The 16,803-nt window shown below is 40.4% G+C and overlaps 1 protein-coding gene across 1 annotated transcript in view; it reads right to left on the bottom strand.

Moving 5' to 3' along the window:
• The window catches only part of insra (insulin receptor a), a 43,751-nt gene that overhangs the window by 17,729 nt on the left and 9,219 nt on the right, over positions 1 to 16,803 (bottom strand). The window contains exons 2-3 of the mRNA XM_020591353.1: positions 15,723 to 16,271; positions 836 to 1,172 (exon numbers count right to left, since the gene is read on the bottom strand). Of these exons, the coding sequence (XP_020447009.1) occupies positions 836 to 1,172; positions 15,723 to 16,271 (886 nt within the window). The remainder of the gene's footprint in view (positions 1 to 835; positions 1,173 to 15,722; positions 16,272 to 16,803) is intronic.

The raw sequence follows: 16,803 nt of genomic DNA, 5'->3' as shown, positions 1-16,803 counted from the left end.
GCACAAGTATAACACCCTGCTTTAGGAAGGAAACCCTGTTTGAAGCAACTACAGAGATAAGCAGACAACGCAGAGAAGGAACTAAACATTTGCACATTTGCATATAGCTTGCACACCACAGTGCAGACACCAGCGGCTGATAAACAACCATCAGTTCCGTGCAGCAAGTGATCAACTAAAAAACTGAAGTGAACAGGTATCGAGTCAAAATGAAAAACACAACTGCACCAGCCTTCCTACTGCACTGCACCGCTGTGACATAGCAGTCTCACGCATGTACGATAAAGAGGTGTGTATGCGTGCACATATACAGAGCACCGTCTGAGCTCAGCAGGAGGACCTTCAGCTCCTGCACTGTCGTTCTGTGCAATAAAAAAAACACAATGGCAGGAATCTGTGCAGATAGAAGTGCTTTTAAATTTACACTGGATTTTTTACTTATTTTCTTTCCTCGCCGGGGTTGTCAGTAGGTGGGAGCATGTTGGGTGGTGGTTGGGGTCTGTTGTTATTGTTGAGACATTCTCTTGTGTTATTTGCTCTTATTGGGCTGTTAAATAATAATATCCTTTGTGTTTGATTATCGATTCAAAAATAACAATCCATAATAAATAAAAAAAAAAACACTTTTATATACAACATTTCTGATTATTCATCCTGCCTTTGTGTTTCTGTGACTACATGTACCTTAAGTACGTCAAGGCCGTGCATTAAATTCTGACGTGTATGTAAATGTGTTTGCGTGTATGCATGAAGAATATTCAGCCAGCTTCACTGATCATGCATCGCTCCATTAGATCATCAAGAGCCCGTCACAGCGACACGAGTGTCCACTTACAAGGAGGAGTTGACGGTTGTGTAGCCGGAGGGACACTCAGGTATGCAGGCACCATTGTGGATGACGTACTGATGGCAGTCGGCGCTCTTGCTGTGCTCCTTCTCCCGCTTACACTTGTTATGGAGATCCTGGCAGAAGGCGAAGGAGACACAGCGCCAACCATTGTAGGTGAAGTAGTTTTCGGGACAGTGCTCCACACAGTTGCCCTCATGCTGGAGACCACGACAGGCCACGCAGTCACTGGCCGAGTTGGGCTTCATGCAGCCGCCCAGGCACTGGTCATGACAGCACTGGTCATCCTTGGTACAGGCTCGGTGTTTGCAATGAAGGGGACACACTGCAGGTAGGAAGAGAAGAACACCGTCAGGTTAGAGAAGGTGACCATTACCATGAAACTAAGGTGAGAAAAGTGAAAGAAGAGGAACACAGAAAATAGAAGCATATCGCCATTCAATTACTTACAAATATTTCAATTCCCCAGATGACAGATTGATTTTAATCAGTCCCCCACAACAGAACTCCACAGAAATCTCAGATGGTCAGAGCTCTGTCAGCAGGGGTGAAACCCCTCCTTAATGCAGTAGCAAGCAGAGGACCATCTGCCATTGACCTTTAAGCATACTAAATACCAAAGGCAGAGATCCAACACTAGTTAACAGAGTCAGACACTTACCCTGAAGGCTTGGTGAAAGTGAGACAGAGGAGGGAAAATACTGGCATTCATGTTTTGCAGTGTTATACAGTGTTTTGCAAGGGAAACATGTGTAAGATGACTTGCTTGAACCAATATTTAGCCTCATTAACCAGAACCATGAACAGAGTGGAACATGTTTGTGCCATACTTCTAATTACAGGACACAAAGAACCTTTGTATTTGTTTTCCCTTTTAACCAGCTACTGCTGAGCATGACATAGTGAGCTTGTGTCCGAAATGCCTCGTCTTCATCAGTATTGTGTGGGCAGCCCTTAAAAGAACAAAACAACATAGGTCCCCTGTCATCCTATATATTAACAGAGGTAAGCTCTTTAAGCATGACAAAAGTGCATGTCTTTGGGAGGGCAGAGCAATATGAGAATGACAGTGCAAGGGGGACGCTAAAGGGGGTACAGTGCTAGAAAAATAAATTATATAACCACCTTTTACCCATGTCAGTCTGCCAGTTGAAATAATCTCCTCCTGGGTATAGATAGATGAGGTTTTCCACAACCAAAAGTAAGATATCCAATTTTCTCCAAAGTTTAATTTAAAACCGCCTCTTGAGCTTCTCCGCAAATGCACACATGCATACATACATGTACATGCACATGTACAGTATACATACAGCTTGGCTGTCTGCTCTCACTGACTCCTGATCCTCCAGTGGGGCTCTATGCCGGAGCACACGCCCAGCAGCAGATCCACCCTCAGCCTTAGCCAATGTGTTGGCTAGCAGTAGAAGCTAGCCATTCAAATGGCCTCTCCCATTTCCATGGAAGACAGGCGGACAGTTTAACCTTTTGTGTACCTCCCACTTCTCACCCACCCAGTTGGACAGCAGCAGCAGTAATGGGAGGTACGCAAAATACTAACACAGCAGCCGTATACAGTAGTATGAGGCTGGGCTGAACTACAATGAGCTGCACTACTCTTACAGACCCCATACCACCATGAATTGGCTGCTCCTATTAAGCGCTTTTTTTTGCCATGACCATAAATCTTTAGCCCTTGAACAACAACTTTTTATTCAGGAGTCCTTGCTGAGAAAAACACAGTGTTTCCTGTAGTACTGGGTTCAAACTCACGCTGAGACAATCATGTTACATTAGTACTGTGCTGAACAGCACAGTGCTCCAGGAGGCGGCTCATGCCTCATCATGCCTACAACTCATTAGGAGTCCTTACTTCAACGGCCCTGGAACAACTGAAAAATTTCTGTTTGCGCAACAGATGCCTACTCTTACAAAATGACTATGATTAATTTGACATAATGTACATGTGATAACAAATATGTTGTTGTCATTTGTTGGTTGCCCAGTACGTTTTAAAACACTGCCTGGTAAACATGTGGTGTTCTGTCTGAAGGGACATTATTTTTGTGTTGTTAAAGGTTATTGCTCAAATAATGATGATTACATGCACATATATCACAAATATCTGTGTAGGTTAATGTATTATGTTACATTTGACCTAAAACTGTTTATTGATTAGCCAATCAACATGAAATTTATTAGAAACAATTTTTTGTTTAGTGAAGAAAAATGCCAATTATTAGCTGCTTCCAGATGCTCCATTGTGGGGGCTTTCTGCTTTTATACGTTTTGTATCATGAAAAAAGTAATTTCTTTGGGCTTTGGACTGTTTACAACTGGCTACATCATTTTAAAAAAAATATACTGAGGTTGAATGTATGTCCCTGCAGTCTCTGAACTCCTCTGTCCTATTGTCCCTGGTTCCTCTGGCACACTGACTGATCTCGTCCTGAGGTTTGTGCAAAGAGCAGCGGGGCTGCTGAGGAATAATGATGCAGAAACACTTGGCACTTTATCTCACTATCAAAGGTTTTACTTGAATGACAACGTACTCTGTCAGTGTGAGGTCATCTTGGAAATGGGAGGTGAAGAGGCAGATCTGCAACCAACGTCAAACTTAAAGAACATTCATAGAGGCAGAAAGAATCTACACTTTGTGCCACAAGTGACAAGCAACTCAGAGATTTCTGCCCAAAATGAAGAACCATGGTACTTTGCATTAACCACAATCCTTCCTAAAATCACTTTTTCCAGGTTCCTTGCATGGCAGGGATGGAACAGCAGCATATTTAGACATTTTGCGTCAATATCACATTAGACACCAGAAAATACCAAACAGGAATGTGGCGGTGTGATGGTGGGTAATTAAAATTCCACAACCATAAAAGGGTAGAATTTAGTTTCTTATAAAAGAGGGTTTTTGCTGAGACACAAGTCTTAAGGAATGGTGACCTTTCAATGCTGCTACAATCGGTGTTGACAATTTCAAACAAACTGATAAAACAACAGCAGCAATGCTGGTCCTAAATAAACTGCCTAAATTGAAATTGAAGACACGGACTGCTTGGTACCACACAACAGCTAACTAGATAAGAAAAAAACAGAAAAGGCAAGGAAAAAGGAAGAAACAAAAAAACTAATTTGCTTGTGTATTAAATGCATATAAGGCTGCAACTAAGGACTATTGTCATTCTGGTTTAATCTAACATTTCAGTCTATAAAATGTCATAAAAGAGCATAAAACACTAACGGCAAGTTCCCAGAGCCCAAGGAGACATCTTCAAATTGCTACGGTCTAAATGCAGTGATATTCAATATGCCATTAAACAGAGAAAATCAACTAATTCTCCATCCAAAAACCAAACTTTGTGTTGAGAAAGTAACTGCTTCATCAAGTAATAGTTTCAGCACAAAATGCATGTTTAACATCCAGATGGTTATTGCTCAATAAAGCAATGTGCCTGCAGCTGGTTTACCCACTTAGTGAACGTCTTTATTTTGAAACCAAGGAACCTATGCAAATTCAAGCCTGTAAAACAAATATTTCTGCATGATGTTTATGCTTTCTAATGGCTGTTCCCAAGCAGCTACTTCATTTGTTTCTTTTTAAAACAAGACTTGCTGAACCCGTGCTTCATTCACTGGAACATTGTTTTTTTAATGCTTTCAGTGAACCATCAGAAGTGATGCCTTTATTTTGCTTGCTAGAATCACACTGCAATTTTGTGGTTTATAGTTTTGTCAGTATAAATAAACAAATGTAATCTGTTTTTCCACCAGAAAAATTAGGTAACACAATGTTATTACATGTTCTGTACATTTACAGACAACCTGAGTACTATTACACTGATCTCAAAGTAGATGGTGCTTCTGAATGCACAGTATAGTACCACAAGTCTCCTTCAACTAACCTTTACTTTACTGACCAGGCATTTCCTTCACCAGCTTCACTGGTGTCCATGTTTGTTTCTGGTCATTTAATACAAGTGAGGCCTTCAGTTTGGTTTACTGACTACTGTCAGCTTCATAAACTACAGCATAGAGATCTGAAACACTGCCACAGACAGCACAATGTTATACTTGAACAGTACCAACAGACTGCAAGAACACATAATGTCCTAGAGCAACAAAGCCAGACACCTGAGCCATTTTCCATTTGTCCCTTGCCCTGATGTGAATATACCATGTTTCAGAGCTATAGTTTTCTATCAAAATCCAAATCCCCAACAGTGCCAGTTCCATTAGCATATTCTCTAGTTTCTTCTCTTCTAGTGAGGAACAGATCTTATTATAGTCACCACTTCTATGTCCAAACACGTCTCTGCTTACTGCAATTAGCTCTGTACCTTTAATAAGAATGAGATGCAGACAAATGAAGATGGATGGATGCTGGGACATAAACACAACAATGAATCCATTTATCGAGTGCATGACATCTGAGCTGAGATGTTAGTAGAGCTGTGCCATACTGCCCATGATATACAAGTGTAATTCCTCCCCATGTTAAGAATCATCTCACAAAGATGGATTCGCATGTGTACAGTAACATGGCATCTCACGTGTGCCTATTAACAGATTAACAATATAATAATATTCATTCACGCATCAAAACACAGACGAGCAACATCAAAGACAGAGAAGCAAACTGTGGTCAATTAAATTCATATTCAAGTAACACTCAGTGCATCAGAGGAAAGACTGTAATAGTCTAAACACGATTAAAATAATAATGATAAAAAAAGCCGGGGCTAATGACCTGGGTTTTACTTGTCTCATTTTTCCCCCGGTAACTGCTTGTCAGCTGGTCTGACTCAGCAGCAGCAGGGCTCAGTTGAGACAGCTCGGGCAGCAACAGGTACCATAAACAATTTCATTAAGTGGCCCCGGCCTCTTTTAATAGAACAAAAACACGCAAACAACATGGAAAAGCACTTTTTGTTTTTAATGTTACCCTGCTGCCGATCTCATCTGAAGGCAGGATATCCAGTTCATCCGTGACTTGAGAAAAAATGAAAAACACAGTGCACTCATTGATGGGCAGTTATATTGCAGGCAAGTGATGAACACCACAGCCTTGACTCTTCATTTCCTTCCAGGGCTCAGGGGCTATAATAATGTCTATCTCTGTGGTTGACTTTGATTTAACACTGATTTAACACAACACGTGTTAGATTCATGATTGATCAAAACCAATGCAATACAATCAAGGATACTGTCATTTTTTATTCCACACATTCTTGCAAAACCCAGTTCCTTCATTACGCACAACACAACTTGATCACTGACATTCTTGGTTGGAGATTTTGGTGTGTTATGCTAGTGGCCTTGGATGACAGCCTCAACCTTTAAATGCACTAAGATGCCAAAATTAATTACATCCAACTCCTGGAATCAACCTCCTTTCACAAAATACAATTAAAAAGCACCATTATGTGATGTTTTTCATTACATCCTTCATTTGAGGCCTTGAGTACAAACACATTAAAAGGCTTAACTCTGACGCATCCTTGCCATTTTACAGAGAGATCTTCTCATATTTGACAAGGATATTTTGCCACATTACACCCACATGCGTACAATAAATTACGACAGCACCAAAACTATTTACCCAAATAACACAAACCAAAGAGTAAACAGTAAAACAGCAGTGAGTCGAACAGCTACAGTATGGTAAGTGTGAGCATGTACAGCAGAGAAGAAATGCCTTTCAGCCCAGCTTCAACAAATGCCTGAAATGTCTGGGATTCCATGGGAACAGCTCCAGTAGCTGAATGGCGAGGGTTCGTAGGGTGCAGTTCCACAAAACTGAGTGTCAGAGCAGTTTATTCAGCTCAAAGGAGAAGACTCATGGTGTGTGTGTGTGTGTGTGTGTGTGTGTGTGTGTGTGTGTGTGTGTGTGTGTGTGTGTGTGTGTGTGTGTGTGTGTGTGTGTGTGTGTGTGTGTGGAGGGCATCCAGGTTTAGGCTAGTAGAATATCACTTTACATATTACAATGAAAAGAGGAGACTGCCAAAGTTGAAAAAACAACGGGGTGGGGGCTTTATGAGTTCTATGCATATGTTTGATTCCTTTTTCTCTTTTAATGCCTTGTTGCAAAACAAACCTTTGTAATAGAATTTAGGTCAGACAGGTCCGAACTGACATTTCAAAGTAAGTTCAACTAATTGGGTCATAAAGTCCATATACTATAGGTCAAGTGAGGCATTTTCTGCCCTTGTTGTTCCTTCATGCATTGTAACCGACTGCATTACACAAGCACTGGGCAATACACATAGCTGGTCTGAATTTCAGGTTTTGTCATGGCCAGTTCAAATAAACATCAGCTTCAGTAAAATAGCTTTCTTTTCTTTTTTTCTTCAGCACAGCTCTTTAAATCACTACTCAAGACCATTTTATTTATGCTTCTTTGCCCTAATTCATTTTGTCTTTGCATACCAACATACTGAAGACATCAAAACTATGAAATAATACATAGTAAATTATGTAAAAATGAAAACAAAACCAAAATCTGTTTTATGTTTTAGATTCCTCGCTGATTGCCTTGATATCAGCTTTGCACACTATTGAGAACATCTTACACAGCTTCATGAGACAGTCACCTGGAATGATTCTGAGTTAACAGGTGAGCCTTGTCAAAGTTAAGCTACGGAATGTCTAGCCTTCTTAATGCATTTGAGACCATCAGTTGTGTTGTGTCGAGTAGTGCTGGTATACAGCAGTTTGACTTCTGCAGTTATCCATATTATGGCAGGAACCGCTCAATGAATTCAAGAGGAAAAATCAGACCATCATTACTTTAAGACATGGGGGAAATTTCAAGAACTGTAAAAATTTCTTTAAGTGCAGCTGCAAAAGCCATCAAACACCACCCTTGGTCAGGAAATGAACAGAGGCTGCAGTGCTGTAAAGCTGTCTGTGTTGAACACTTGTGACAGAGAAAGCATTTTGCACATTGTGAGCTGTTAACACTCAGCATGAGTTTCAATTTTCTTTTTCTCTTATTTTATCAAGTTTTAGTCTGAACACAGCTGAATTTACTTCTTGCTGTTGTGAATGGCAAAAATAGATTAAAACTTAAAGGTTGCATATTGTATCATGGACAGGGAATGAATGAGGTCCACGACAAGAACAGAAACTGTAGGAATGATTCATGTGATAGGAGGAGGACAAGGCCAGTGGGGCTTTCAAACACAGTTCTTGCTTACCATCATGAATGCATACTGTAAGCCACCATCAGCCTGTTGAAATGATCTTGCACAAGGCCTCGACATGTCAGAGAGGCATTCAAAGTACATGTCCCCACACCTCAAGCAGGTACAAAATGACCTATCCACTTGTTAAGTGGTGATGTAACATTCTGTTTCCAGGTCCCAACTTTGGTTTCTTCTCCTCCTCTCCATATGCCCCAGTGTTGTGTTCCCTATTATTTCAATAGATCTGTATCAAAAATCATGGGTCAGCTGTCATTTTACTGCTTTCCTTGGAATGGGAAGGAGAAAAAGAAATGGCTAGAGTTGATTAGATAAGTAACAGTATTCTTCAATTAATAAAAAGAAAACTTCTATAAGTGCATTGTTTTGCTGCCTTGCAACGTAGCTAGCTAATGATAGTTAGCATGAAGCTGTAAACACTATACATTGACACATTTTATGCTGATGAAAGCAATGGTAAAAACTGGGAACTATTAAAAAGGACATATAAGATGATATATATAGCTATATATTGGAATAAATTTACTATGATGCGTAATAAAGTTTGGTTATTATGCCACCAGGCAGAATGCCAACACTGACTGTTCTATCTGAATCTTAAGAACGTAGTCCTGTTTTTTTACTCCCAGTGATGCCTCGCTAAAAAAAGGATGTTACTGTGTAGAGGGTGACAGGCTCCTCTGTTTAGGTCTGGGGGAGTTTGGACCTGGAAGTGGAATGTTATGTCATACTCATAGTTTTAATATAGTTAGTTTTCAATTATACCACAGTTTCTTCAAGGTTTTGCCACAGTGGGAATCCATAACAACAATATCCTACTGCTTCCCACAGCCAGCTTTACTAACAGCTAGGTTTGTGCTCTTTCCTGCCTTGCTGACCTCCACATGTCACCCGTCAGTATTCTGGTCTCATAAAAGTGTCTGCCTCTACCAGGGCGGCACTCCATGCCTCTGTGTCCGTCCATAACCTCAGAGAGGATGGAGACCAACAAAGACAGGAAACAATCAGGATGAACACCCTATTGTTCAGGGTGGAAGAGGATCGAGGCCCCAGAGTTGACCACTGAGTGTGGGAGCTTCAACAAGGTGTACGGAGAGGCGTGCTGAGGTCAACAGTGAGGCGTAGTGACCTGGCTTTTCCTTCCGATGTGGCCTTGGTGAATGACTGATCTGTTCATATCCACAATTACATCACAGTGTTACTCTCCTGTTTCCTAGCAGCAAGACCAAACAATAGCCGTGCACTCTGTGCACACACAAAGGTTATGTCCCTGTGTGATTTATAGTGGGTGTCAATGTTGCCGTAACACATACACAAAGTAACCCTGACAAATCTCCAAATCCATCTTGTGATTGGTGGACAGATATTTGTAGTATGAGCCAAGACTAAATTTAAACTACTGATATCAAAGGTCTGGCACCAGGTCCTCACCTGACCTGGCTCGAATGCGATTCACAGCAATAACCCAGCTGTGACAACCTGCATGAAATCAACAGTATTCTCTCTTTGTCCACAGGCTACGCACATATACTACAAGTGCGGCAAGTGCCGAACCAATCAGAGGCTAGGCTGCCTGCCAAGAGCTGTTCTCCATTTATGGGAGCTTATTAAAGGATAAGGCTGGTCATTTTCTATATCAACCATATTTTCAACAATCCAAAGAGTAAAACCAACAATGAATTGCCTCTACTCACTGTGAATGTCTGTCAGTCCTGGATTATCTTATTCGTCTGTGCCATAGACCTCCATTGTTGTTCCAAAATGATTAAAAACACATGCCATGTTTCCTCATTACAAAACACAAGACCCTAATATTTGTTAATAATGTTGCCCAAAAGCTCTGAACTGCCACAGCCTTTTACACTGTCTGAAGTAACCAAGATTTAACTGCACAAGTGTGAAAGATCTGCGGATATTTTTATGGGATAATATAACAGATCAGTAACACTGGTGAAAGCTGCTGTGGTGACCATCGCCAACAGAGGGTGGATTATTAACATCACATTTTATAATGTGTAAAGTACTAGCCACCTGGGAAACACATGCTCATTTACTGTATATTGCTTTGGGGTTTGGTGAAAGGCTTGCAACAGAAACTGCTCCATAAAGAAAACCAGCTACACCAGCAAGCAGCAGTAACAGTGTCTGCTACAGATATGATGGTGCCTCTCAGAAAACAATCCAACTTTTAGTCTCTTGACAGCCTACAATCAGATACATTAACTCTTTTTACTGTAACTAACATGATTCCCTAATGAAAGCAAGAGGTATTTTATAATTTAGTAAATAAAAATGAAAGCTTTTTTTTTTTATTCCAATGCCTTTTGTGAGGAAACTGTATTCAATGCTTTTTAAGATTTTACAACACCAGCAAATACCCTGTTTGCACTGCCTTTCATGGGGTTGAATAAGTTTTAAAGAATTAAAGCTTAAATGGCCTCAACTGATGTGATCCAGGCATTTTTCATTCCTCGGTTTCCATTATAGTTATCACATGAAGCACTCCTCAAACCAAACGTTACTGTAAAGGCGCCTATCTTACTGATTGTTGTGAGCTAAGAATTTTGTATGCACATAAAAATAATGAATTGATATGACTAACAAGCTGCATATTTCCACTGGTATTTTCCCCAAATTTGAATGAGAAGAAGTTCTTAGATATGCATGATTAGTTGCACCCTTGAAAGTCTAGCTATGTTATGGTGTCAACTATGAACCAGCGTGATGCCAGTTTGAGTCAGACCAGGCACAGTGATGCAAGTCACGCTGTCACTTTTCTAAGAAGTAAAAAAAAAAAAAAAAAAAAAAAATTTTTTTGTAAAATTCCCCTGATTTCTTATTGAGTCACAGCCAATATTTTCCGGTGCCAGCCTCTTTCAGTGCTCAGAATAAGCCGACGTCCTAACAGCTGTGGAACAGCCTTTACAATCATCATGTGCCCATTACCTACAAATGAGTGTTGGCAAGAAATGGTACTTCATTAGGAGAAAATGCTCAACAGCAAAATAGGCACATTCATATTTTCAACCCAATTTTTAAATGGAAATTAAGGTCTGCTTTGTTTAGTAACAAATTTAAATAAGGCTGTGTTGATAACTGGCATTACCAGTAACAGAGTTTTACAAAATAGTCCTTGATATTTTTTGGATTAACACTAAAGTTCCAAATAAACTACAAAACAGACAGGAACATAGACTATACATATACATTATAGTATATGACGTGATCACATGTGTGTATGGTCTGTGTCTGTACAGTACAGTCCGCATGGTCATAAATCCTGGGCTGCACACAGACACCTGCACAATCTCATGGAAATGGGCAGATGACCAAATTCACACAGACACAGGAACTATAACTTTTAAGAATATTACAAACTGAGAATGCTGAGACACTACTGGATTTCCTCTGGCATTTTAAAGCAGAGGCACTCTACCTCGCATGAAAAAATGAGCATTCCGTTCAGAAAAAAAATGATTACATTTTTATGAAATATAACATTAAACTTATGGGCAAACAAGCAGAACAGCCGTGATGGCTGCTTAAACAGCTATCTAGTTATTAAACTGCTGAGATACATCTAGATTTTTCTGATTCAGGTGGCAGACTGATCAATCACATTGCACACTAGTTAAAGTCTGATGATGCTGGCAGAAGGGATATTTTCCCTAACAAGTTAATAATTGCCCAAAGTGCTGACTAGTGGCTTAAGCAGTCAAAACCCTTACCAAATCTGAATGAAAGTCACTTTCGGCTTTTCGCGTTTTGAAGGGTCGCCACAACGAATCGTCACACTGACGAGCTGCATGTTGACATTTTGCATGTGCTTTACGTCGGATGCCCTTCCTGACGCAACCCTGATTCGAACCCAGCTGCAGCGGCGAGAGCGCTGCACCTTAACCACTAGCCTACCAGGGACGGCTCCTTACCAAATCTGAATATAATAAGTAATTTGACAAAAACAACAACAAAAATAGCTCTGTTGAAAATGTCTATCTTTAATAAAACTCCAAAGAGCATAAAATATAATTCGAACTGAATTTGACAAATTTAGATGAACCCATTTCAAATCAGATATGGCATATGTGTTTGTAACATGCACATCGTTGTGTACAAAAATCATTATTGTCCCAAAAACAACACGCCAACAAGCGTACAAAAAAAAAAAAAGCAACAAGTAGTTTAATTTTAGAAGCACGGTGGGTCTATAAAAAGTACAGAGTAAATCTAAGGAGGATGCCAAATGCCTTGCACTGTGTCGTGTGGTTCTAGCTGGGGCTTAACGGGTCTTTTCATGCTTTAGTGAAAGTAGGCAAAAAACCACAGGTCCCAGACCACATGACCACAGGCCCTGCCTGTGCCGAAAGCAGGCCCATGATTGCAGATCAGTGTCTGGTCTTGATTTATCGTCAGAAACATTTCACAATTAGGAAATCATATCTGCTGCGAAACCTTTTATGTAACATTTCTGCCCTGACATTCACCACACAACCACAATTGGACAATTAGGTCTTCTGGGCCTACTCTGCAAACGCCTTTGAGAGTTTGTGAAGACTATGAGTAGTCACCGCAAATGCTAAGTTGTTGGTGGGAAACTATAAAAATTCAGTCTAAGTTGCAAGGGGACTGAAGAGCATAATAATAGGCCTCGCTCAGGCGAACAGGAACTTCTCATAACTGCCGACACATTAATGAGAGCATAAAGAGGCAGACGTGCAGAGAAACTGGTTCAAACGAGTGGTTAAACTGATGTAAGCAGTGTTGCGTGATGGTGCGAGCCAAGGTGTTCCGACAACACCCACGTGCAAAATTCTTCTCAGCACTCGAACTTGAACTCTTTGGCCGTGTGAAATGGCTGGGCTTGTTGTTTTACAGTAAAAGCCAACACGCAGGGGAAGAAAAAAACTATGTGCTGTGATGTCCATCATGTTGTTTACCTCCTCCACGCAACAAGAGCAATGATGTCACTACAGTCCAATGAGAGTAAAGATTCACAGGCCAACTGGCGAGGTGTTGGGTCTCATTACAGATCGACTCATGCTGCATTGACACAGGCCTCTGACCTACTTAACTATACCTGAGCACATGACACAACTCCTACATTTTCACAATAAAGAGATACAACTAACTGACAGAACAACATTTAAGCAGTGATTCATCATTCACCTATTGTTGTTTAAACACTGACCCTCATCAGCTTTTTTCTGATCCAAATGCAGAACTGAATTCTGTAAACAGTGGGTGTATGTGTGAAAAGGGGAATAAAAATAATGTGTTGATGAAAAGTAGCTGAGAAGTGCTGCATGTGGAGCTGTTACTAATCAATGGCAAAATTCATATGACAGTGTAATAATAGGAAATTATTTTTAAATGATGTCTTAGATACAGTTTATCATTTTTAATAAGGGTAGTGAAAATATTTTAGCAGCACAATCTCACCATGAACATAATGTAGAAGCCAAACTGTTATGAATATGTGACATAAGTGAGCAATCTGTTGGTGAAGACTATGATGCAGTTGAAGGCCCTGGAAAAAGCTAGTGAAAGGATTTTGGCTGACAGGTTGCAACTAGAGATTATTTTTATTATCAATTCCCCCACCAAATAATCCACAAACAATTTAGTTAATAAACGGTTGGTCAGTCCAAATACAGTGGAACCTCGGTTTTCGTGATTAATCCGTTCGAAAAAGTCAGATGAAAACCAAATGTACGAAAACCAAATATTTCCCATAAGAAATAATGTAAATGCAATTAATCCGTTCCAGACACCCAAAAATATTAACAAAAAATACATTTTATAGAGAATAACTATATTTTTACATACAGAAAACAATGGGAAATTAATATAAATGACTAATGAAATGGATAAATTAACATTTAACATCACTTTTACCTTTATTGAAGACTCTTGCTGGCATATAGAAGACCGTGAGGAGGGGAGAGGGAGGAGGAGAGGTTTTGTTTGGAAGGGGAATCCCCCTCCATAAGGACTTCATGTATCAAGGCCCAATCTGGGGTTACTTCCCTTCACTCATTTCTTCCGGGAAATGAGTGGCCAAGTCATGCAGGCAGGCGGACAAGTTTGGTACGGACTAATGACGCTGAACCGACCAATCAACTGTATGAAAACCGAGCGGATGTACGAAAACTGGGACAACATTTCGACAAAAAAAGTCGTCAAAAAGCGAATCATATGAAAAGTAGGGCATACAAAAACCGAGGTTCCACTGTACCCACATTTAACACTGAGGATCAAACCTGAAACCTGCAAATGTTCTGGCCTTTTTCTTAAATGAATGCCTTAAACAACTGATCAGTTACCAAAATTATAAGTAATTAATCATTTTGGCATTGACACTTCAGTGGTACTTAGTCCTACAGTGATTAAGGCTGTATAAAAATATCAATTTTCCAATTAACTGTGATTCTTATAGGCATGATTCAATATTGATTCCTGAAATCACAAGATCAATCTCTGCATTTACAGATTTTCTCAGTAAACATACAACTTACACTAAATGTTAAGTGTTTGCAGAGATTTCTTGATGTCGATGGTTCAGTTTGAGCTGCATGATGTGTAAGATGTTCTCTAACAACTTGTTACAATGCGAGGTAGATAATAGCTGGCTATATTAGCTGCAGTGAGTCAAAACAGGCCATAAATGAAAGTGAATAGTTAGTCTATGAGGCTGCACCGCACTTTACGGACGGTCATGACTCAGGCTGATGAGCTGACTGTGGCTAACTCTTAGTGGACCAAGAGATCCCGTGTACGAAAGGGACAGACTGACAAACCTAGATCTGCAAACTGATCTAAGCTCTTTTTTTGCTTCATTGAAAAGATATTATCTCTGGTTATGAGATGTGAGGCCGTGGAAGTCAAGAGAACAGTGTGTATTCTTGTGGAGGAGCTAACGCTAGCCAGCAGCCACTTTCAGGTATCAGACTGATGTCAACACAGACAGTGCAGATAAATCAGTTTCTGTCCTGTCTGTGATCAAACTGATCATTAGAGTGGACACCCAAATTGAAGCATATGCTGCTGTATGCTCAGTGTGGGATAGCATTTATTTTTCAAATTATGCAGAATGAATGGTGCAGGGTTTTTTTTTTTATTATTCCTGCGCAACTGTTTTACACATGTAGCTAAAAAGTCTAGATGTGTTGTGTTTTAGTAGTTTTGTATTTGCCAAGAAAAATAAATCCTCGATCCAAAATATTATAATCAGGAAATGTTTCTATAATTTAGTCTGTGAATCGAATCGAAATGGAGTTGAAGTCGAACTGAACTGAGAAATCAATATCCAGCCCTAATTGTCACACTATTATTAATGATAGCTATAAGGGGGAAGTCAGCCTATCAATAAAGTAACTGAATAAAACTAATGAGCTGCCAGCTGAGCCTATAGACCATTATGAGTCATTAAAAAATGTCGACTATTCAGTGAGTGTATTTTCAACATTATTCCCATAACAAATTATATGAATACCTGAGTGTCTGATATGTTTGGATCCCCCTCTGTCAGCCATGCAGGACCGCCATTTGTTTTATCACGTGACAATGCTTTTGTTTGCAGATGGTGTGACTCGAGTTCTATCGTCAATAATACCAGATGTCAATTATGCATGAGTGCTAGGTAATTATAACAAATATAGAGTGCTTACTTCTTTGGCAGTGGTTCTGTGTCCAGCAGCGTTCACTGAAGTGTCCGTTGATTGTGGTCGTCTGGCAGGTGGCCTTTCCGACAGCTGTCCCTGGACACACGTCTCCACACTCTCTGTCGTTCTTGTTAGCCATGATGTAGTTGTCCTCGACCGAGTCCAGGATCTTGGACCAGTCCAGAGTGGAGAGATAGCAGAGATCAGGGTTCTTCTCAAGTCTCACAGCTCCTCTGGTGATGTTCATCAAGCTGTGGAGGCCGATCTCTCGCAGCTGTAGCATCTCAAACACCACTAGGGCATAGTTGAAGAACAAGTGGTTGCCTCTGATAACTGTTAGGTTGGGGAAGAGGTCGCTCAGGCTCTCCAGGCCATACACTCTGAAGAGCAACAGGTAGTCGGTGATCACTGTCAGCCTGGGGAAACTGAGGCCCCGGAAGTCCTCGGGCTTGGTCCTGAACATGAGTAAGATCTTCAGGTGGCCTTCAATCACAGTGCAGTTCTGGAGCGTCTGCAGGTTGGTCACATTGTTCCGGATGTCCTTGCTAGGACAAACTGAGAAGACATGACAGAAAATACTCAGGTTATTTAGAAACTAGCTACCTTCATGCATGACTCACAAACATTTATGAAATAAACTCTTGGACATGGAAGGGAAAAAAAAAAGAATTTATCTTTTGCAGCTGTCGACAGATTACAACTGCTGAAAGTGGCTGATGTGTTAGGCAAGATGTCTGCTCTGTAAACTGGAAAAATAGGGTCAGAGAGGTCAGACACAGTCTCAGTGAAGAGAATAAATATAGATCTCTTTGTAATTAGAGGGAATATTTTACTGAAAAGTATGTGGGCATGTCTCTGCCTCTGATCAGACCATCGTCACTGACATTTTGTCCAGTAACAAAGTCAAATATGGAGTGCTGCCATCAGAGTGAGGCTGTGCTCATGCTTGGTTACGCTGTGTTGATTTGTGGAGCTGTTTCTAAAACTCAAGACCATAAAAACAAAAAATATTTGTCTGTGAGGGAGACTGAACTGTGTATTGCACCAGTAGTAGATTTGTGGCTTTGTCAGTTCTGACCCAGACATT

Source organism: Monopterus albus, unplaced genomic scaffold (assembly GCF_001952655.1).
Source record: "Monopterus albus unplaced genomic scaffold, M_albus_1.0 scaffold14.1, whole genome shotgun sequence".
NCBI lineage: Eukaryota > Metazoa > Chordata > Actinopteri > Synbranchiformes > Synbranchidae > Monopterus > Monopterus albus.
The sequence above is the reverse complement of the archived record's forward strand: the minus strand, read 5'-3'. Positions and strand labels throughout refer to the sequence as shown.